The 24,765-nt window shown below is 38.6% G+C and overlaps 1 protein-coding gene across 2 annotated transcripts in view; it reads right to left on the reverse strand.

Annotated features, from left to right (window-relative positions):
• Window positions 1-476: 476 nt before the first annotated feature.
• The window catches only part of MYOM2 (myomesin 2), a 184,744-nt gene continuing 160,455 nt past the window's right edge, over window positions 477-24,765 (reverse strand). For both annotated transcript variants that reach the window (XM_088479697.1, XM_088479696.1), the window contains 6 exons: window positions 18,749-18,854; window positions 10,568-10,731; window positions 10,351-10,387; window positions 10,243-10,265; window positions 9,384-9,439; window positions 477-1,932 (listed from right to left, as the gene is read on the reverse strand). In XM_088479697.1, the coding sequence (XP_088335823.1) occupies window positions 1,558-1,932; window positions 9,384-9,439; window positions 10,243-10,265; window positions 10,351-10,387; window positions 10,568-10,731; window positions 18,749-18,854 (761 nt within the window). In that variant the 3' untranslated portion in view covers window positions 477-1,557. The remainder of the gene's footprint in view (window positions 1,933-9,383; window positions 9,440-10,242; window positions 10,266-10,350; window positions 10,388-10,567; window positions 10,732-18,748; window positions 18,855-24,765) is intronic.

A 24,765-nucleotide genomic window follows, 5' to 3' on the forward strand; every position in this document is an offset into this window, starting at 1 on the left:
AGTAGTGGACAACAGCAGCACTACACTACACTACACTACACAGCACTAACTCCCACCCTCCCTCTTCACTGTCCACAGCCGAGTGAGAAAATGGCGCCGACGCGGGTACCTTATATAGGATCCAAAACCCGCGAGACTCGGAAGGCGGGATGATGACGTTTTGCCTCGATGTCAGATCCGAGTCAGGCGGGAAAAGTCGAGCCTGACTCGGATCGGACTCGGATCGGGGGGGCTCGGGGGGGTTCGGATTTCAGAAATCCGAACCCGCTCACCCCTACACAAAAGCAAACACATTTTCTACCTTTTTACATTAAATGTTAAAAAACATAATAACATATGCTAAAAATTCTTTATGCAAGGGCTCTAGTAGCATACCAATGAAATGTTGTGACAGTAGAGAAGTCATACAAAAAGTGATCAGCACATGTGTGAAGTGCAATGTTAGCATGCCTGTGAAATAAGAAGGACAATACAAGAAAAGGAGAGGTGGTTTAATGCAGAAAAGGCACAGGTGTCTTTTAAAGTTTATTAGCACAAAGCAAGAAAACAGCATTGGTTTGATTCCAATATGGCCGAATGAAACTAGCATCACAGGGTAATGTTTAATTTCCAATGATGCATATGTATAATTTGATATTTGCACTGGTTGATATGACAATAATGCATCTGGCAATCTTAGCTATGGGCTATGCTTGTGTTTCTTAGAATCCATGAAACCTGTGAGCTGCTGTTCGCTGATTTATATTAAGCTAAGTCTAGATAAGAATAAATTAAACCTTTGAACTAAATCCACTTTGAGAACATACACATTGGGCAGCAGAGGAAAAGATTATAATGTTTGTGCAGACAGAATTGTGAATAGGTTATACATGATTCTGTCTAGTTTCATTGTTGATTTCAATAAACTACAAAAAACTTTTTAAGCTGAATCCATAGGGTGCTGTCTAGCTCTGAAATCCAATGGATGCTTGTGGGTTTATTTATCAAGAGTTGTATCCAAAAACCACTAATTTTCTGCATTTTTTTGCAGCAGGATTGTATATTATTGTATATTATTTTATATTATTGCTACTGTACTTCAAATCCCATGCAAAAAACACAAAAAACTGGCGGTTTAAAAAAATGCCTCTTGAAAAATATACCCCCTGGTATTGTGATTTCAAGAGTCACATCAGAAGAATTTGGCATGTTATCTACTGTATTCCACAACCATGAGGCATTAAGAGCTAAACATACAATAACCTTGAACTTCAAGAGTTTTTAGTATATTTTGCTTTGATACAGCTTTCTTACTTGCAAAAAGGGAAAACCTAATGGTTTAATAACTTAACCTATTCAAAGGCTTTAGAATAATCCAAAAGATTTCAGAACATACTATTTGGTTCACTACATTATGATCTATTAACATTTTAGTCTTCACAGCAACTACAACTTTTAATATAATTGTAAAAAGTTGATAATTATTAGAAAGCTAAGCCATCTAGTTTACATTATAATCATTTTAGCAATACTAGCACATGTCAACCAGAGTGATATATTTTGTTATATGTATGTTATTTACTTTCTAGAGGATTTTCCTGCTTTGGGAGCTGGTTTAGATTTTTCTGGTGCTGGTGCAGGGGCAGGTGCAGGGGCAGGTGCCGGGGCAGGTGCAGGTTTAGAAAACTGGGATGGTTTTATTTCCGGTAAATCTTCACCGTATTTGTACACACTTACAGTGACATCCACTGTTTCCCCACCATACTTGTTTTTAACGTTGATGCCATATTTTCCAGAGTCCTCAGAGGAAACATCCTTTATTGTGAGACTGGCATACTTTCCGCTTTCTAGTGAAGAAGAATAATGGTCGATCATCTCTAGAGGCCTGTCATTCTTCATCCATACCACTTCAGGGTCAGGGCTTCCGAAGACTGTGCACGTTAGATTCAAAGTCTAAAAACACCACAAAGAAAAAAAGATAAGCTACAGTAACTTTGTTTTTTACTGACTGTATAGTTAGGGTTTTATTAACAAAAAGGGGAATACAGTAGGTGTATAAAGACAGGTTATTGATCTACCTTTTGTGAAGTTACTTAGCATCTTGATTACAATAACATACATTTGACTGCTAAGATTACTGTTTGGCATGATATTGTATTTTTGTATCTTCTAGACTTTTCTTTTAATGTTATTTTCTCCTAGCTCAGTCTTTGTTAATATCGAAAGGTCCAAAGTTCTTTAATGTTGTATGATAAATCCTCGGCTGATGTCTTTAAAGCTTTTATGTATGCTTACAAGAATCCCCTGAAGGCAATATATTGTACAAAATAATTTAAAAGCAAGTCTTGTGCTAGTTCAAATAAAACAGGCCTCTGTCCCATGTTACTTTTCACTGCCAAGTAAAATTTTAGAGGTAGTAAAAACTTTACAGCTTTGAAAACAATGTCAATGTGTGTCTCAAATGTTGAGAACTTGCACTGACTTACACTTCACCATAATTAAAAGCAATGTTTTAAAAATACTGTACATACTTTTGTAACAATTGAGGTTTGTTATAATTGAGGTTTTGTATTACTGTATCATAATATAAACTTAAGTTAAAATGTATCAGAAAATATGACAATAGGCTGATACTGGGTCTGGTAAGCAGGATCAACAGTCAGTTTGTCGACAGTGACAATGTCAACCCCAGAATGCAGGCACCAGCATGCCAACAAGGTTTATGTGCTACTTACAGCACGTTAGCCAGATCAAAATTACAACTGCAAAAAGATGCTGGTAAAGCAGCATTTTTACAGTAAAAATGACGATTCAGTTAACATGCTGTAAGTAGCACATTAACCATGTTGGCATGCCAGCTCCCGCATTCTGGGATCAGCATCATTATTGTTGACAAAGTGACTGTCGACCCATGAATACAGAGAAAATGTAGGGAAGGAGTGAGTGGGATACCCCAAGCACTGGTACCAGTAAGTATAGAAATCACATATGATGGTAGAAATACTCCACGAATGACTGATAAATATTCCGAAAAATTGATAAACCAAAATGTGGAGGTGCACCCAAAAGAGTAAATGGTATATGGGAAAAGAAAAGGAAGCAAGTACTCTTAGTTAGGGGCACTAGTTCTACCTAATTTTTAAATAAAATATAACTTTTAATTATAATGGTTAAAATCCTCCGCAGAAGAAAAAATAGACAACATATAAATACAATTACAAACCTATAAATATGAATATAGGCCTGAAAATGGCCAAGATAGTAGATTATGGGCCATATTCAATTTGGGAGCGAAAAGTCTGTGCTGGACTTCTCACTCCACATCGGAGGTTTTGCAGTGATAAAGTATCGGGCGCACGCCCGCTTTATCCCCACATTCAATTAGGATCCAGCGAAAACGGGAGCCAGCGGAAAGGTATCGCAAAAAATCGGGAATTTTCAAGAATTCTTCCTAGGACCCCTCTAAAGATGTCCTGTCATAGGGGACCCGTTTTCCCCTGCTGAAGCTAATTAGGGGTTTTTAAATAGCCCCGGCAGGTGCTTTTTTGCTCCTTTGAAGAAATGATGAAGAACTTAGGTGTTTTTTTCCAAAAAATAACTATGGCGATTAAATTTGGGGTACATGAAAATGGGTGCAAGCATATTTTTAAGACCCTAAAGTGCATTTTTAAAATTCTTCAAAAATGCACCTGCCTCTACTACCCGCAATGAAGAAAACACCTGCCGCATACTTGGGAACCCATCTGGAATCTATTTCACTACTTTAGGATTTTGTCTCCCATATTTTTTTTTTTTACCACAAAATTCAGATTATTTTTATGGGACACTCCCAGGGGTGCCGGCTATTTTTTTAAGCCTGCAGCCCTAAACCCCAATTCTGCACTTTTTTTCGCCATGTAAAACATGGTGAAAAGTTATCCCCATTTTTTTAACAAAGATTTTTCGCACCGGCGAAAAGTATTTGAAATTGAATACGGGGATAATGCAAACAGGCGAAAATTACGTCATCTGCGATACATTATCGCCAATAACGAGTTTTCGCTTCAAACTGAATACTGTCCTATGTCAGTGATCCACATATGTATGTATGAATATACACACTACTCAATGGATATGTGGAAATTAATAGGACCACTGAATCATATCACTGGATACTATTAACAATCAAATACCATGGTGAAAATATAACAATAATATGCTTATAAGTATGTGGATATTTCCTCTGTATTATTGTGTGAACATATGCCAGCCGCTTACAAGTGCCTTCTAAATCATCCGTCTCATAATTGAAACAATGCACATAAACCGTAGTCCAAAAAGGTGGTATATAATCTTATGTGCATAATATATAAGTTCATAAATAGCATAATCTCATGATAGTCAAGTACATAAATCGCAACATGAGCTGTCAACATACAAAGAGGCAGCACGCATGAAAAATGCAGTATGCCACTAATATATCAGATTATCATTGTGTCAGCAATGGTTGAAAACAGATATAGGCAATAGGGATCTGATGATAGAGGCGGCCCTGTAACTGCAGTACATACTAATTTTACCCTAACGCCCCTTCATACATCTACCCCTGTGATCTTTGGGTTCATCATTGTTACTCTTACCATTCTCCTCACTGTACATTGGGGCAGTATGCTCTTTCATCCTCTACCTGGCTAATTTCAACTGTTCCATGCTTTTCTTGCTTTTTTATTTTAGTCCTGATTGTGCTTCATGGTAATTTAAACAAACTGCTAAATTTTTTCTAATCTTTGCAGGTCCACAACCTTCTATTTCATTTGAGTTGCCATGTTGATGGATGACAAAGGGATTCTATGGACCAAATGTAATAGGGTGAGCGTTTAGCAGTAAACACTCACATTGGTCGAGTCTTATCTTCAAAATGGGAAAACATCTGAATGAGAGTTTAAATCGTGAGAATTTTATTGAGTCTAGAAACATGTGAGTTTGCATGTTCTCGAACTCTAAAACATTGTCCGAGTTTAAAAAGTGTGAGAGTTTACTGCTAAACTCTCACATTTTCTAAATTCTCACCCTATTACATTTGGCCCTACGTGTGTAATCTCCTATTTATGCCAAAGGGAAACAGAAAATGGTCATAGCTAAAAAAGGCTTTCATAGAGACTATGGGGTAAATTTACTTAGAATAGAGTTTGGTCGAGATTGCAATCTCGGGTGAGTTAAGGCATGTTTTTCATCTTGCCACCCGATCCAGATAATTACATTAGCAGTGTATGTGTGTGACCACATACACCGCTACCTGGCTCATGACTGATCAGTGTGAACTGTAAGGAGCCGGCAGCCAATCAGCAGGCACTAACTGTAGAGCGGCCGCTGATTGGCTCCGGCTCCTGATAGTTCCCACGTGGGCTGGTCAGTGAGTCAGGAGCTGGAGGATGGAGGTGAGTATGAGATCTTTTTTTCCAGGTACTCCAAATGGGTTCTACCGGACAAGTGGACGTGACCAGCTGGCACAGGTAAGTATGTGTGAGTGAGGTAGGTAGGTGTGTAATAAAGTTTTACTTTAGACAGTGTGTGTGTACTGTGTTTTTTAAACTATTTAATGTACAGTGGAGGTACGAGTGCCGGCCACCTTCTGGCACTTGTAGTTTCACAAGTGCCAAAGGGTATGCATGCTGGCACCTGTAGTTCCACTGTAATTTACAATAGTTTAGAACTATATACCACATTATTACTTCTGTACCCACCGTTCCAGGGGTGCGGGGAAAGAGCCTCTGGCTTCAGCCAAAGCCTGGGGTTTTGGGAGAGGGGGGACCCCTTCTTAGGGGTGTCCCCACCTCCCCAAAGATCCCCAGCCTGGGCTGACCAGCTTGGGGTGTTAATGCTTTGGCCCTGGAGACCTGGTGAAAGGGTCACCTGGCTGTGGCATTACACCCTGGTTGGTTGGGTCTGGTGCTGGTTTTAAATATAGGGGGACCCCAATGCATTTTTCCCCCTATATTTAAAACCAGCACTAGCCCTGCAGTCAGGTGCTGGTTCCTAAATTACGTGGGAACCCTACATGTTTTGTTCCCCATAATTTTAGGAACCTGTACTGGCTGAGCAGTCCAGGACTGGTTATACTTTTGGGGGAGGACCCTACATCATTTTTTTTATAAAGATTTAACCCTTGTTTAACAGGTAGACCACACAGGCAGCTTTCACATAACTCACTGATACTGTATGTACAGGCTGCTTGCTCGGGAGAGTTTTGCAGAGTGAAAACATTGCAATCTCAGGTGAGTAATATCATCTAAACTTGCTACTCGGGGGAGAAATCTCGATCTGCTTCACCATTGGCCAACTCACTTTCAGCTAAACTCACTTATTAGTAAATTTGTGAGTTTAAAAATGGGAAAATCACCCGCATTTTGGCAAAAACAAAAACTCGATCAGACTCGAATCTTAGTAAATTCACCCCCATAAGTAATACAAACATACAGTTTTATTGTACTAAGAGGTACATTCATTGGGTTTTATTTAAGATATTCTTTAGGGGTGTCAATAATATTGCCCCAGATGTTTCTAAAAGACTACATTAATCTTAAAATAAATCGAGGAAGGAATGATGTCTGATATATAAATGGTAAAATTTTTGAGGAGCATTTGAGCCAGTATATGTATTGTTTATTTTATAGTATTGTTTTTCCTCATTTCTAGTGGGGTGCCAATAATTCTGGAGTTGACTGTATATTTCACTAAATGTGGTATTATGCACAGTGTGGTTGGTATAGTGCAGTGAATACTTTATTATTAACAGTACATTTGAGTTCTGTTATAGTTTAGTTGTGTTATAGTTGATATACATCTTTTTCACCATAACTGTACAGTACAAATTCAGAGTTGTTGAAGATCCTGGCATGAAGAATCATGCTTTAATTTAACTATGGTTCAAATAACAAAAATAATATATAATCCAGAAGGGATTTTAAAACATTATGTTATACATACTGTTATGCTAATTAAAGAAATGTCTTTGGAAGAGTATATTAAGTTATTTAATGCATATTTCAATAGCTAAAACCTATATCTATATGACCGTTGTCTCTGATGAAGCATCCAGCTGACAACGGTCATATAAACATATACACATTAGGAACGTGAGCCATTTTATATCTCACTGTTTCATTAATGACTTCATACCACTTTCTAATAAATCTAGGTTCAGCCTATGTGCGCAGGTGACAGAGTTACAAACATGCAGAGGAGTCTATATCTGTCATCTTTTTTAATGAGAATATCTGGGAGCAAATGTGACATAGGACAAAGGAAGCTAAATACTTACTAGCAACTATAAACTTGCATGCTAGAGACTCCTTTGTACTATAAACTGGTTTGTATTGAAGCACTTAATTTTATATAATGGGTGTCATGTGATGAGATATCTGGATACATATACTGGCACTCTATGAGGCACTGTTTGGTAAATGTGAGACACTAGTTATAATGTATACATTTCACAGAAGCAACACATTGCTTAATTTAAGTAACACATTGCACCACTTTTTGGTGTTACTGATCTTACATTGCTGCATACTATCAATGCTGACACACTGCACACTATAAATGGGGCTTATAACATATACCACTATATTATATTACTATTTTGTATATTGGGATTATGGGGCAATAATGTACATTGAGCAGTGTTCACTGTTAGAACTGTTTTTGTTCTAACAATTATTTACAATGCTTTAATTCATGAACCTAAAGTTCCATTTATACTGGTCAGGCGCATGTGCATATTCCTGATAATTGGGAATCTGCGTGATCCTTGTCACTGCGTCCGCAGCTGAATCACACCTTGAAATCACTCTGCAGACCAACATTGAAGACCATGGGGGAATCCAATTGTGAGAGGGCTTTTAAAAAAAAAATATGGTGTGGGGTTTTTTCCGCAGCCGCTGGGTTTTGCTATTCAATTATATGACTGAAAATGGGATGGAGTGATTTCTATAGAAATCACTCCGTCATTTTTATCACACCTCCAGAGCAAGTCTGATTTTTCCTAAAATCATTAATTTTAGGAAAAATCAGTGGGACTTGCTCTGGGACCCCAGTGGCAACCCTTACCCTATGGACTAATTAAGCAATTGGAAGTTACCAATTAGTTTAATTAGTCCTTAATTACTCACCTTCTAAAGTGGTGTCTTCTTCCTCCAGCATCGTGAGTCGGGTCTTCTGCAACAGGGTGAGTATGTGAGTGTGTATGATTGAGTGAGTGTGTGTGTGCATGAGTGTGTGTGAGTGACCCTTGGTGTGTGTGATCCCCCCTGTGTGTGACCCACCATCCCTGTAGCCAGCGCTGGGAGAACTACATTTCCCAGCAGCCCTTGCACTTCCCAGCAGCCCCTGGAGCCTCCCAGCAGCCCCCTCCCCAGTGACAAGATAAAGGGGAGGCAATGGGTAACCGAGGAGACCACCGGAGAACCCCGGACAGGTAAGGATAATTTTTTTATTCTACTTTTTTTATACGTCGCAGGGTTTTCAAAGCTGAATTCCCTGCAACCACTTTTTTTATTGGATACTGTGGGTATGGGCGCTCCTGATACCAATCCAAAATTTGGGGCGTAAGGGATGCAAGGTTTTTTACTTTGCTAAACCTCGCCCCCAATTGAATATGCTCTCTTGTCTAGCAGGAATGCCATAAGGGGGGGAATGCCAGGACTGAAGTCCTGTTCCTGGACAGAAGGGGGCCTGTCCACAGTGGCACTGTGTGGGGTCAATCAATCTCCCCTGCTATTTGTAATCTCCATATGCTAACCTTTGCCAGGATCAAAATTGTGGATTGATTATGCTGTCTGCCACAGTCTGAATATATCAAGTGGAATATATTGAGTGCTGAGCAGCTCATGAGCTTGCCAGAGTGTGACAGTGTGTGTATTAAGCCAGTCCATCAGCCCCAGAACCAGTGCGGCCCTGATGAAGTTCAAACTTAGGCAAAAGCCTAATCTTGGTCAAACTACACCACCAAATTTGGTGGAGCTAGGTACAAATCTCTGGCCATGCATAAAAGACAAACAGACAGACACACACTCACACACACACACTTTCTCACTTATTATATAAGTGTATAATGAAAAAAAAAAAAAGTTTTATTTACTCTACTGACAGAGATCTAGAGCAGTGGGTCTCAAACTCGGTCCTCAGGACCCTGCACAGTTCACGTTTTGCAGGTCACCCAGCAGATGCACAGGTGTAATCATTACTCAATGACACATTTTAAAAGGTCCACAGGTGGAGCTAATTATTTCACTTGGTTCAGTGTGGAGACATGGGAAACATGCACTGTTTGGGGTCCTGAGGATCGAGCTTGAGAACCTGTGATCTAGAGGATAACACATACAGTTTCCTAAAAAGTTTATCCTATCATATTGGGGTTCTCTTACCTTGCTTTCCATTATAGTTACCACATCAGGCAATCCACCAACCACTTTACCACGATCTATGTGGAAAATATGGAAAATAGTTTGAGTACTAATACAGTGTTGGGTTATCAATTGAGTTGGAACTAGATAAATACTAAGGAAGTTTAATGACAGTTAGTGTATGGCACAACAGCTGCAGCTTAATATAGTTCAAAACATAAGGATGATTAGCATAGCTTTATAAATCTACAGTATTGTGCATAAAAACTGGATCATCCATTAAGCAATGGCTACTAAATGTCCAATATTACGTGAACCCATTTTTGTGTTCTGTGGGTTTTTTGTTTTTTTACAAACAGAGGGTAGAAGGGGTTCTAAACCAGTATGTTGCGCATAACCCCTTAAGGTCTTAATCTACCTCTTTTATGATTAAATATCTTGCTGATTGTGGGGCTTATATACTAAAATAAGTATACACTTACAGCAGCCTATAAAATCTATCAAACACTTATTTTCATTGCTTTAATTTATACTTCATGACTGGTTTCTATGAGCTACGGTACTGTGCAAGTTCACATTGGTATTTGGACATATCTCCCTGTATGCAGTAAAAATTCTCATTAGTGCTGATTTGAAGATGTTTCTGGCCCTGGGTTAGCCCAATATGGTGACATGTAAAAACCAGCAAAGCAGGGGGTCAGTGATTGCATCCGTAGACATTCTTAAAATACAGTATAAAAGTTTTTAACAGTGAATTGCTTCAGATAAGTAGCAACAATATCAATGTATTTGAGTTGAATTCACTTGTTGAGATGAAGATGTTTCTATGTATATACAGTATGTACATTACAGAGTGCTATACATGTTTTATATGACTTACTCTTTTCAGCAAAAGCTGCAGCCCTGTGAGGGAAAAAGAAAAGTAATTATTTAATATAATATTTTATAATTCTTATTTTGCATACAAAATAATGAATTTCAAACGTACTTGAGTCTCTGGAATTCAGCAAAGGCTTCATCAAAAGCTGGAATTAAAAAGCAGATGTCATTTGGTTTCCATGACAACACTGAGTATGGAAGCAGTAACATACTGTAAGAAGTTTCACAAGACAGTAAAAGAAAAAAGCTTAGCATTTTTAGTTGTACTTGAACTATGGGTAATCTCAGACAATCTCTAAAAATGTATGCGATTTGTAAGGTTTTACCTTGTCCTGATAGATCAGCTGTTCTTTTGTAGGATGTTTTAGCATCAAATATCTCAAATGTATATTTTCCTTTGTCTTTCTCTGTAGGCTCACAGATCTGCAACCAGGCATATTCATCTGTGCCTCCAATTCTCATCTTTTCACTTGAAGAAATCTTAGATTCCCTTTTGTATAAAAATACACATATGATATTAACTTATTATACTTGTACTTAGTGTTATTTTTTTCACATTAAATGACAAACATATTTGTAAGACCCTATGTACACTAAGATATTTACATGTATTATTCTCTGCTATCAGCCCTTACCAAATGATAGAAAACTTACTGTCTGTATCCTTAATTCACATAGCGGCATAATAAATGGCACTTTAATTGAGGCTTCTCTGTGCTATCTGCATGGATTTTGTATGTTCTTTGTGCTTTTAACTGGATTTAACTCCAGAAGATACAGCAGAAATAGTGGTAGAACAGAACAGTTTTGGTTTATGACTAAAAATGGTTTAACTCCTAATACAGTTGCACAACATTACAATAAGGACTTTGGGACTGGCAATGTTGCTGAAGCACATAAAACATTTGATGTACAAAAATGCAAAATGTGTGACTAGTTTGCTATAGACTTAAAATACACCTACCCATGGTTCTCATTCCCAGGTTCACCCAAACTTTTTCATCCCCATATCTTATTGAGTTAGAGTACATACAAATTAAATACTTTAACAATTTGACACTCTTTTGAACAAATTTGTCTTTACTCCACAACCCATAGGGACATCATCTCAATACTATATCTTTATATATTAGAATGAAGACTTGCTCAACCTTTATAAAAATCTGACTGGGAAATTACTCTCAACCTCCCTCGAGATAAGGATTTGTAGAAAGAGATCCAAGAAAGAAAACCCAAAAGGACCATCTCCTCACTAATGAAGAGTAATGCATATAAAATGCATAATTGATAGTACCTAGTACACACGCAACAAGATAAATTGTCCTTTCAGCTTCTTAATGCAGCTACAGTACAGTACATGCAAACTGGAAAAATCATAGACTTAATCTCCATAACCATCCATAACAATCCATGCCATGTTGTAGCAAGGATTTAGGGGTCTATGTACTAAGAAAAATAAAGTGGATGGAAATAAAGTACCAACCAATCATCTCCTAACTGTCACTTTACAGGCTACGTTTGAAAATTGTCAGTTAGTAGATGATTGGTTGGTACTTTATCTCTGTCCACTTTATCTCTCTCTAAGGCTTAGTACATAGACCCCTTAGTATCAAAATCAAACCTTAAGATGTAACTAGTACATCTGTGTTGGCCAGTCTGTTGATCAGAGGTTGTTCCCCTTTTATCTACTACCTCACATAGGTTATTCCTTATTGTAATGGCACCTATTATAGAAAAACCAATGCTGTTTGGAATTCTCTGATTTGCTGGGTAATCATATATTTGCACCAGGCACCTATTATAGAAAAACCAATGCTGTTTGGAATTCTCTGATTTGCTGGGTAATCATATATTTGCACCAGGCACCTATTATAGAAAAACCAATGCTGTTTGGAATTCTCTGATTTGCTGGGTAATCATATATTTGCACCAGGCACCTATTATAGAAAAACCAATGCTGTTTGGAATTCTCTGATTTGCTGGGTAATCATATATTTGCACCAGGCACCTATTATAGAAAAAACAATGCTGTTTGGAATTCTCTGATTTGCTGGGTAATCATATATTTGCACCAGGCACCTATTATAGAAAAACCAATGCTGTTTGGAATTCTCTGATTTGCTGGGTATACTGTCTTTATTTAATATCTGTAAACACCTGAGTAACTTTAAATTTAATTATATAGTCAGATCTTATCTCCTAGCTTCATGGGATGCTGTTTTGGCCTTGCTTGTTTGTATTAGAATTTTATGACTTGTATCTGGTGTGGGTGAGGGTAATGAGGGTGGGTGTCATCAGTGACTACACATGTAATGCTTAACTATATAATCAGTAGGTCACAAGGCTTTAGGCTTGTACAAGGCTGCTAGGTTTTATTTCAAAGTGGGTTTTTTCTAAGTGGGACTACATGTACAGCATAACTTCAAGAGTTAGTCAGGAGTTAAGCAGGAGGAAGACAGGAGGACAATATTTTAAAAGAACTCTCTATAACTTGGAAAAAAGCAAAGGATCTTCTGAGCTTCTGGAAACCCTGCTACTCAGCAACCAGCTTCCATTATAACCTGGACCCACCTTTTGACAACACCCTGCTTCAGCATTGCAAGCACCTACCTGCTTACTGAACATTTAATACTTGTATGTTTGCGTTTCTTCTCTACATTGTTTAAATCATTCCAATACCACTGTCAATTTATCTTTATACCACTGTAGTATCTACCATTGTTTCACACCTATACCTTTTTTTTTTTTTATATATATATATATATATATATATATATATATATTCATACTTTAGACTAATTCTCAAGTCTTGCTACTTTAACAGCTCTACACTCCTTTTTTGGTTATAATTTACTATTGTAGTTGTGCCTTTACATCTTCCAGCACTGTTCTTTCTTTTATCTGATTTTGACCTTTGACCTGTACTGCTCCCTCATCTCAAACTCATTACTACTACTGACTTTTTCACCCCCAACCGCCTCATCTACACGATGTCTCTTTTATTCTACTCCACCCTCACTCAGCCGCTACATTATTTTCTCCTCTACCACCAGTTTTCACCTCTTTTCTCCATCCATAGTCCCCTCTACGTTCTCCCCCTCCTCTGTCTCTCTTCATCACATATAAGTCTCTCAACTGCATCTCCCACAACTCCAGTATTATTCACTTCTCTTCCACCCTGGTCCTGCTGCACCACCACTAAACCCTGCACCCTCTCTTTTCTTCAAGTTACCTATCCTCTCCCCCCCCCACACCACACTAAACCTCCACCTGACCCGCCACCTGCTGTCACCCTTCCTCATTCAGAAGCCAGCCACATAACCCCACACTCCTTATTCCCCTTCTCTAGATCAGTATCACCTCCACACTGCATCAACCCTAATAATCTCATTCTCCTCTCACCTCTTAACTCTGTCCCTCTCTCCTGTTCCCTCTGGAAAGCCAGTTTTGTCTATAATAAACTGGTCTCCGTTCATGAGCACTTCATCTGCAATGCCTGGATTCTCCTAGCCATCACCAAACCCTGGATTTACCCCTCTGACACCACTGCTCCTGCAAAATTCCTCCATCACTTGGCTTCCTGGCTCTTAATCTTCAAATGGGCCATCAAGACCCATTTCTTCCTCAATGCTTTCCAGCGCTCATCCTAACCCACTACTCTATGCTTCTTCCTCACTATCTAGCCCATCTGTGTCACCCCTGTTTGTCTGACCCTCCCCTCAGAATGTAAGCTCTCGCGAGCAGGGCCCTCTTTCCTCACGTGCTTCTTCTTGCCTTACTTTTACTTTCATTCACAATGGCACCTAAAACTGATTACTGACACCCTGCTGCTTATTTAGGTGTTATGCAGCAATGTATATAAATCATGTACTTGCACTGCATTGTCTGTACTGTTAATAGCTGTTGTCTTGTGTGCTCATTTGTTTCTGTACTTTGTCAGGCGCTGCGGAACCCTTGTGGCGCCATATAAATAAAGGATAATAATAATAATAATAATAATAATAATAATGTTTCCCCACTCTGTATAATAGAGTTTTTAAAAAAACATATTCAGGGATGCAATCTACCTCAAAACTCACATTGATTTTAACAGACATGATTTGAGGTCTTATATTTTAAAATATGTTACATCAACAGTATATGTAGACTCAACAACATTTTATTTTAAAAAATCAATTCAAATTCAATGTTTATTTTAAGACATGTTGATAATTAAGGTGGCAAAACAAACAACCCCGCATCTAAGACAATTCCAATTTTATCTCAAATGTTATGTATTTTTTATGAAATGTTTTTTTCATCTGTTACTAGAGTGATTCTTGAAGAACATCTACTACAGTATGTTAATTTTAAGTTGCGTGCATTCCAGCAATAACAAAGTTAATCAGCAAAAGTAGAACATTGCTGCTCAAAAACAAATTGTCACCCTGCAGTCATTTCCTGTCTAATTGGCAATGTCGTGTTCACCATTACAATTATCTGAACTATCATCAAATTGGCAAAATGAAAATCTAGAGATAGTAAATTAATAAAAATTGCCCGGCTATAGCATTCACGAATTTCTGAGCTAGTCTTTGAAAATTAAATAATGTTTAATTCTGTGAACATATGCTTAAGTTATTGTTATATTTCCTATGACCAAACACACAATGCACAGTTGTGTACTATGTATTCTAGTTTTTAATATGATGAATATACTGAGCTGTAACACTATAAAAAAAATCTTCTACACACACAATGGAGGCATTCAATTCTCTGAGCTAAGCCAATATTTATGAACACGAACCTTATCAGCTAATGAGAACTAAAGATAACACTTAGGGGCCCATTCATCATGGGTGGATGGTGAAATGGTTACCATTACTGCCTCACAGCACTGAGGTCATAAGTTTGATTCCCACAATACCCTATATTCTCCCTGTGTCTGTGTGGGTTTCCTCCAGTTACTCAGGTTCCTCCCACAATCCAATAATATGTATAATGTTAGGTTATTTGGCTCATGTGGGATACATGTAGGGAATATAGATTGTAAGCTTCACTGGGAAATAATAATAAATTGTGATTTATATTTGTAAAATCCAGGTGCCACAGCTTGTAATCACTGTAGTAACACAGGAGATACAGATGTGTCTTCATACACCTAGTCTCAATACACCATTCAATACACCATATGGCGCAAGACTGACCTGCTCCGAGAGGTGTATGGAATCATCTTTGTCTTATTCGCTTTGCAGATGCAGCAAAACACTGCTCAAAGTGTACTACAGATGCTGGGCTGCGACTTTAACAGCACAGGAATTCATTTTAAACAGTGGCAGATTTTACCTAGAGACTATAGGGCTGCACTCCTTCCCCAGTAGAATCCGCCACTTCAGTGAGCCAATTGCAGTCCATGACTGTACTGGCTACACTGAGACTGTCAGTGGCTTCACTTTGCAAGGTGCTACATGCCAGTCACGTACAAGACAGGCAGCCTGAGGGGGAGGTGTTTTCTTCCCCTGGGACTGCCAGTCCGGGCTGTGATTAGCAGAGATCAGCTTCTAGTGGAAGCCACTGCTCTGTCTTTCAGGCAGCGCTACACTGCTTCTAGGGGCTGCAGCCAATGCAGTCCCTAGAAGCCGGTGTTATATGCATGCACAGCACCATCACCACGCCTGCGTATGTGTCGGTTCTGGCTCCTGCCAGATCTATTATGCAGATTCCGGGATCCTAGACCAGCAGTGGCAGCCCCCCTCATGCGAGAAGGTAGGAGGTACTGCTGGTTTTAAACATATACAAAGTCACAGATGAAGCATAATGGAAGTCGGTGTGAGGAAAAGCTGTGGCCGCAGCATCCTAGCACTTCATATACAGATTCACACTCAGTCACACACAGATGTAGAAATGTCGCACATTAAATTGATCAGTGCAATTTAGCAATGTAGTTTTGTTGGTTCCAGTTGTTTTCTTTGTGTGAATAAAATGCATGTCTTAAGTGAAAAAGACGCATGTATGAGGACACATCTGTATCCTTGCCATTCAGCTTCGAATTTGGCCACTGCATGGTGATCTAATAAATTGTATTCTCATGATAAATGAGCAGGGTCATAACTAGACATTTGTGAGCCCTATAAAAAGGTATTTTAGGGGCCCAAAAAGGTAAACATACACACATGGGACTTTGTCAGCTGAGTTTTAGGCGCCATTGTAGCCCATGCACCTATGATAATTGCTATTGATTCAAGCCAAAAAATGACTGCATCCACTGTGTGCAAAGAAGTATTTTCTACAATAACAGTTCTTCTATTTCCAGATGTTTGGAAATGTAGAAAATATTTACTTTTAAAATAAAGAATAATGTTGACAGCTATACATGTAATTAAGTGATATATGTCAGAGACATGACAGCAATCTTCAATTGTTATACACATATTTCTTAATTTCTGATTAGATCCTAGATGGTATATATTTGTGAATCTCGCTAGTAGGTATTTATATAAAATACTTACTAATAATCGTGTCATTTTTTAAACACAGTCTGTAAAAAAAGTAGATGATTGGTTGGTACTTTATCTCTGTCCACTTTATCTCTCTCCAAGGCTTAGTACATAGACCCCTTAGTATCAAAATCAAACCTTAAGATGTAACTAGTACATCTGTGTTGGCCAGTCTGTTGATCAGAGGGGGTTCCCCTTTTATCTACTACCTCACATAGGTTATTCCTTATTGTAATGTTTCCCCACTCTGTATAATAGAGTTTTTAAAAAAACATATTCAGGGATGCAATCTACCTCAAAACTCACATTGATTTTAACAGACATGATTTGAGGTCTTATATTTTAAAATATGTTACATCTACAGTATATGTAGACTCAACAACATTTTATTTTAAAAAATCAATTCAAATTCAATGTTTATTTTAAGACATGTTGATAGTTAAGGTGGCAAAACAAACAACCCCGCATCTAAGACAATTCTAATTTTATCTCAAATGTTATGTATTTTTTATGAAATGTTTTTTTCATCTGTTACTAGAGTGATTCTTGAAGAACATCTACTACAGTATGTTAATTTTAAGTTGCGATGCATTCCAGCAATAACAAAGTTAATCAGCAAAAGTAGAACATTGCTGCTCAAAAACAAATTGTCACCCTGCAGTCATTTCCTGTCTAATTGGCAATGTCGTGTTCACCATTACAATTATCTGAACTATCATCAAATTGGCAAAATGAAAATCTAGAGATAGTAAATTAATAAAAATTGCCCGGCTATAGCATTCACGAATTTCTGAGCTAGTCTTTGAAAATTAAATAATGTTTAATTCTGTGAACATATGCTTAAGTTATTGTTATATTTCCTATGACCAAACACACAATGCACAGTTGTGTACTATGTATTCTAGTTTTTAATATGATGAATATACTGAGCTGTAACACTATAAAAAAAATCTTCTACACACACAATGGAGGCATTCAATTCTCTGAGCTAAGCCAATATTTATGAACACGAACCTTATCAGCTAACGAGAACTAAAGATAGTTCTCGTTAGCTGATAAGCACAGATGAAGCATAATGGAAGTCGGTGTGAGGAAAAGCTGTGGCCGCTGCATCCTAGCACTTCATATACAGATTCAGACTCAGTCGCACACAGATGTAGAAATGTCGCACATTAAATTGATCAGTGCAATTTAGCAATGTAGTTTTGTTGGTTCCAGTTGTTTTCTTTGTGTGAATAAAATGCATGTCTTAAGTGAAAAAGACGCATGTATGAGGACACATCTGTATCCTTGCCATTCAGCTTCGAATTTGGCCACTGCATGGTGATCTAATGAATTGTATTCTCATGATAAATGAGCAGGGTCATAACTAGACATTTGTGAGCCCTATAAAAAGATATATTAGGGGCCCAAAAAGGTAAACATACACACATGGGACTTTGTCAGCTGAGTTTTAGGCGCCATTGTAGCCCATGCACCTATGATAATTGCTATTGATTCAAGCCAAAAAATGACTGCATCCACTGTGTGCAAAGAAGTATTTTCTACAATAACAGTTCTTCTATTTCCAGATGTTTGGAAATGTAGAAAATATTTACTTTTAAAATAAAGAATAATGTTGACAGCTACACATGTAATTAAGTGATATATGTCAGAGACATGACAGCAATCTTCAATTATTATATACATATTTCTTAATTTCTAATTAGATCCTAGATGGTATATATTTGTGAATCTCGCTAGTAGGTATTTATATAAAATACTTACTAATAATCGTGTCATTTTTTAAACACAGTCTGTAAAATGACAGAAGCTGATTGGTTGGTACTTTATCTCCATCCGCTTTGTCTCTCTCCAAGGCTTAGTACATAGATCTCTTTATCTCTATCCAGTTTATCTCTCTCCAAGGTTTAATAAATCTCCCCCTCGATGTCCAAGCTAGTGTATATTTAACATATATCTTAGCTAATTCACATTCAATTAAACTTTTTCATTCATTGGTGCCAAATGAGCTAGTGCAATACTCCATACCTCTGGTACCAGGACACTTTCATCTCTTCTGTGTAGTACTTCATGAAACAATGGAATCTAATTCCTTCGGGTGTGCAGTTAATTTTAAGCTCAGAAGCTGACGATCCTAAAGAACAAAGAATAGGATATACCACATGATTTCATGTCCCTTACTCTCCGTTAGATATTGTGTTTGGGAAAGCTTAAAAATACAGTTGTTCACTAGATATACAAAGCAAGAAGAGCTATTTTTAGTGCTATACAGATACATTCTTTGCAAGCCAGTTATATTTGAAATAGATTGAATTACTGACTTTGATGAATTTTTATGGCAATCCTCCTACAAGAATGTAGACAGCTATAATAAGACATTATAGTTTTCTGGTCGAACAGGATATTACTCTTTCCAAACAACCTAGTTTTACTTTGCTATCTTAACAATGAGCTCTTAGGCACAACATTTCATGGTACCTTTTCTTTCTACAAATGATAAACGCTCAGTAATTTCAGTAATTATGTTTATAACAGACTCTTCAATTTATCTTTTGAGAGCTGCTGTAAGATATTTCAAAGTGTTTGTACTTTGTACTGGTATAAGAAATTTATTAAAATGATAAAAAAGATAGAATGTAATTAGGTTTAAGCAAAATTTTTTTACAAATTGACTCTCTTTTGTTACCTCAAACAATATTTAGTCTGTTATTTTAGTTACAGTAAATGTGACTACAATGTAATAAAATTAATTACATCTGTCGGTATAATTCATTTAGGAGATATGTAAGTTATTTAAATAAATAAATAATAAATACTTAAATATATTTGAGATAAAAAGTAAAATACCGAAAGGGTGAGATGTCTATGGAATAGTCTCCCAGCTGCTGTAGTGGGGATTTTTAAATTAAATGAATTCAAGAATGTATTGGATAAACATATGGCCATTGCTAAGGATGGAATAAACATTAAAGAGACCTCTCCCTGGACTGCCACCCCTTAATTAGCACTACAGACCACAGTCCCTATTATTCTCAAAGGGCACTGAGGTATTACCACTAAGTACCAAATTCTGAAAAGCATTCATTTTAATTTTTAGTTCTTTTTTTTTTTAATTGTTTTGAAAATCTGTCAACTCTGCATATAATATAATATCGGTAATCAGTTAAAGGAACAATGTTATAAAAATGAGATGTGTTGCTTACCAGAAATATTTAACTATAAGGTGGCTGTGAATATATATTTATGTAAGCAAATACTATTAATCTAAGGATCTAAATATTTGTGACACTAGGGTATGTCTTTTAGTACTGCCAAATTGTGATTTAGAAGCATAATTATCAGAGTCTGCATTTTTAATGTGAATGTGATCAATATGTTTTCATAAATTCACAAAGTGAAGATGAATATCTTCACGCAAATTAGCTAAAATTCACTTGCCAGGAGCCGGGCTCTGATAAGAGCCCATCCTGGTGAAGAGCTGGAAGCAGTGTGATGAGGAGACCACGGAAATGGAGCCAGAGGGCCTCTCTCTGAAAAATGATGCATGTTAGTAGACCATAGGCTACTACAGGATAATACCATCTGGAGATGGCTGCACATTCCAGAACATAGTAAATCTGACAGCTTTGCAGCCCTCATACAAATCTATGGGGGATGTGGTTCTGATATCTGCTGTGGTCTCTCCTTCATACTTTCAGGGGATCCTTAATATTTGTGGGTATCCCCCGAAAATGTGTGTTTATCCAGCAAACATTATTTGATAAATAGACCCCATAAAATGATAGTATCCCTTTATCTTACTGATCATTAGAGCAAATAAACATTTAAGGGGGTCTTATTGAAGTTTTTCCAGGGGGGTGACACACATCGCCAATAATTTTGCCCTCCAAACTACTGAAGTTAGCTTTATCACTCTTTTTAGGCAAAGCAAAGTTTTAAGGTAAACTACCAACATTCTCGGGATGCCCAGGCATTTTTTTTGAACATGGCAATTTTGCTGTGATATATTTGGCAGTTTTGATTTACTACATCTGGCAACTTTAAAATTGACCAAAATTAGGCTCACAAGTGATGATTTGCGAAATTCCTCTCTTGGAGGTAGATTTCCTAGGCACGGATTTTACGACGATCATTGACAGCATTGACTGATAGTTTTAAAATGCCAATAGAAGTAAATGCTAAACAATCCTGGTCCTATTGGCATTATAAAGATATCTTTCAAAGCCACCAATGATCAGCAGCTTTGATAACCCACTCCATAGGTAATCTACCTGTCTATCTAGTCTTTGTAGTAAATCCATCTAGAAGGTGCACCTTGGCGAAATTATGCTTCACTGTGGGAGGGGAAAATATAACTGTGCAGACAGATTCAGAGTAGCTAGGGGGAGGCATCCTAGCCAACCCTGAATCTCAGTGTTATACTAAAGCTGCCCAGTGATTGTATACCCCCCAACCATATAACTTATGTTGGGACAGACCTGCTTTTTTCTTTTTAGGCATTGCCCTGCTGTCGCACCCATGGGCCTCAGTGTCCCAAGGCAGAGGAAGCCCTATATCACTTATTCTCAGTAAAGCAGAGCAGCAGGTGAATAGATGCCGTGCACATGGCATCTTAGTGCGGGGTGAGCCTAGGGGCAGCACAGAAGCTTGAGGAGCACTGGTCCCACTCCCAGAGTGACGTGAATGTGGGCTTGTTGTGATGTCATGCTCACTTGCTGTGAGGCTACACCCCTTTTGGGTGCAGACAGTCCCTCTTTCCTACTCCCAGATGTTAGTTATGTGCTTATGTGCTATATGCAAAATCAGTCATTAATTCTTGCACCCAGTGTTATAACTCCCAGAGGCAGCTGAAGCATTGGCCTGCAGGCGCTAGCTGTCAGAGGGGTACCAGGACCAAGGGGGCTGCTGAGCAAGGACAGATCTCTCCACACATTTTATAAGGGATTTGCTGCAGTCATTGCTCACTGCTTTCCTTGCTCACAAACCCCCTTGGTGGACACCCCTCCCTAGGGCCTTGAGCTGAAAAGTCCTGGAATGTGTGGGGCACATCACGGTGTGTAGTCAACTAGTGTCTGCTTCTGTGTCTTATATAATGAAAGAAAGTAGAGCAGTAGTTGTTTTAACTTTTAAGGTAGTACACTAATTGTTAAAATAAAACATATAGGGCTTATTATTTGCGGCCAGCGTCTGAAAATAAAGATTCCTCTTCGTTGCAATTCACCGCAATAAGGAATCTTTATTTGCCCAGATGTACCATTGATGAGTCACTGGGATCACATTACTTCCTCCTTTGTCCCTCAGCCATGCTACTGCGCATATGCAGACACGTGTGCAAGCTGGCGTCACCGGAGTGGGGGGAGGCTGGAGGGCTCCACAGTATATTTCTCCTCTGGGCACCTGATATGAACTTACGATCCTGTTTGCTCATCTTGTATTACAACATGCTTAGATCAGGTTTAATTTTGCATCCTGGATTTACTCACCCAATATGTATAATGGTTCTGATCATTTTGTATTTAGGAATAATGTGGCTACAATTTTTTGTCAGAATGTGTTTTATAGTTTTTAAGCATCCAGCATTTCTGTTGTGCCTCTAGTTTATGTGTGCTTTCTCTGCTTCCTCAGCCTACACATATGTGTATCTCCTTGTAATACATTAACATAAAAATACACATTTTTCGGCAAGGCTTCCATAACGCAGCTAAGCTAAAGAGTATTAGCATATTCATTTTAGACCCAGCTGAATTTTTTTTAAATGAGGTGAAACACTTTAAAATGCATTTTCAGGAAGAGCTTTGTAATTACTCAAGGGAGGTTGAGAGTAGAAGAGAAGAAAATTAAAGATTATCAAGGATAAGATGCAGTTTATTTTCCAAACTCAACAGAAGCGGTATTGCAATAAAGGTTTATCTACTACAATTGCTTATAGAGAAAGGTATTACAGTGTTCTGAAATCTATTATACAAGATCAAAATCACATCTATATATTGACTTACAAAATACCATCTGAAATACCAATCAGATGCAATGCAGACTGACCAGATCCCCCCCCTTCCCCCCAATTCTTACCTTGTATGTAGATGGGGGCTGGTATGGAAGCATAGAGGATGTCAGCTTCACTGCTGTGATGCTACCAAGTGCTGCTCCTGTTCATCAGTGGAAAGCAGGGAATGTGACACCACAGGGTAGGTATGGGCATTTAAAGGGTAGCATCAAATTGCTGATGCATGTAACTATCACCTGCTAACCATTTGATGCCTTACCTGTAGATGGTATGCTAGTGTGAATGCACAATTGACAGCTGTAGTTTACACTTGTGATGAGCTCTGGTAAGGACACAGAGTTTCTCCTTCCAAGTGTACGCAGCAGGAGTGGCAATGGCAACCATCACATTCAAATTGCAAAACCATCACCATTGAATCAGAAACATCTATGATTGCCCAACATTGGCTTCAGATGGCCATTCCTATCACAGGGTAGCTCCACACTCCTAGGCAATCAGTGACAGAGAGGAGCAGCAGCAAGAGGAACCATGGCACAATGTAATAAGGCCCTGATTCAGAGCTGAACGCTCTGAGCAGAACGCTCGCTCTGAATCAGGGCCGTCCTATTTAAATGTGGAGTGGCCTTATGGACGCTCGCATAGCTGTGGGTTACCACCCACAGCTTATGCGAGCGTCCATGATGATGGTTGCAATGGTCTTGACCATAGCGACCATCGGGCTTGCGACGAGACCCTTGCGGTAGGGTCTCACTTCCGCAAGCCCAGGAGTGATTTTAGCTCTATCAGAGCCAAAGTCACTCCCACTGACATCATTACCCATGGGAACGCCTCCGTCTGGCCGCCATGCCCCCGGCACGCCCACCAAAGGGGGCGTGCTGTCAGTCACCATCAACAGCACGCCCCCCTTTGGTGCGAGACCCCGAGCGACATATTTCTCATCGCTCGCCGGGTCTCGCGCATGCGCACGACGGAGCTCCCTCCATCATGCGCAGGCGGATTCTCACAACATCGACGCGCTTGCGAGCGAACTTTGCTCGCGAGCGGGTCTGAATGACCCCCTAAGTCCCTAGTGTGCCCTATAGAAAGTCTTGATTTAAAAATTATTCTCCTCATCCCCATTGTCAGCTAACCAGGAAGTTGAAGGTTAATTTAAATCCTCAGAGTTCCTGAAACGTTGACTGTCTAAGCAGTGACCTAGTTAGAATAATGGTTTTGTTATCCCTGAAGCTCTAGAATAGAGACAATTCAGGACACAATAAAACTCTGCTGTTGCCTCCATCCATACTTGAGATAGGTAACTTAGTGATCTCTAGATAGAAAAGCAACCTCTGACATACACAAATGCGAATGTGTGGCATCTTCATGTATCTTTCTCCCTGGCACTCCACATTGCTGGGCTACTCTGCCAATAGTTTAAGGGTCCAGGACACAATCCAGCAGCCTTAAGTTAATAGGTTATGGTCCCCATGCACCACCTCTGCTAACAGGTTATGGGCCCAGCAGTCACTGCCTTCACCCTAAGCCCAAACAGCATACTAAACATCATTCTAACCACCAGGCTAGGGCAAGTGGTATCTGAACCAAGTCCATGAATGAATTCGGCTGCCAAACGTCCAGATACCCTTGGTACTTAACAAGTCGATACCGAAATAACAAAGCTGAAAATTACATAGAGTAAGATGATCTGTGTGAGTACAGACATACCCTTATTCAACTGTAGAGAAAAATGTACAGTGCAGGGATCAGCATGAGTTTTGAGATGCTGGCAGATGCTATAAACTATGCTACAGAACATGGAAAATAGCCATGAAGATGCAGTTGAAGTGGGAGAAGTTACGAAAGGTTATTAGCACTCCTGGTGATATTATAAAATATGAAATAGTAGATAGAGCTATGGGGACAACTGGTCTTGTAGTGGAATCACACATTTATTCCATTATCCACAGTAAAGCAACAGCACATGATATATTTGTAAATGGTTTATGAAGATAAAGGGCTAATCAAAAGTAGCAAAACAGTGCATGTAATAAGAGCATGAATG

This window comes from Taudactylus pleione, unplaced genomic scaffold, assembly GCF_031769625.1.
Source record: "Taudactylus pleione unplaced genomic scaffold, aTauple2 ptg000244l, whole genome shotgun sequence".
Taxonomy (NCBI): domain Eukaryota; kingdom Metazoa; phylum Chordata; class Amphibia; order Anura; family Myobatrachidae; genus Taudactylus; species Taudactylus pleione.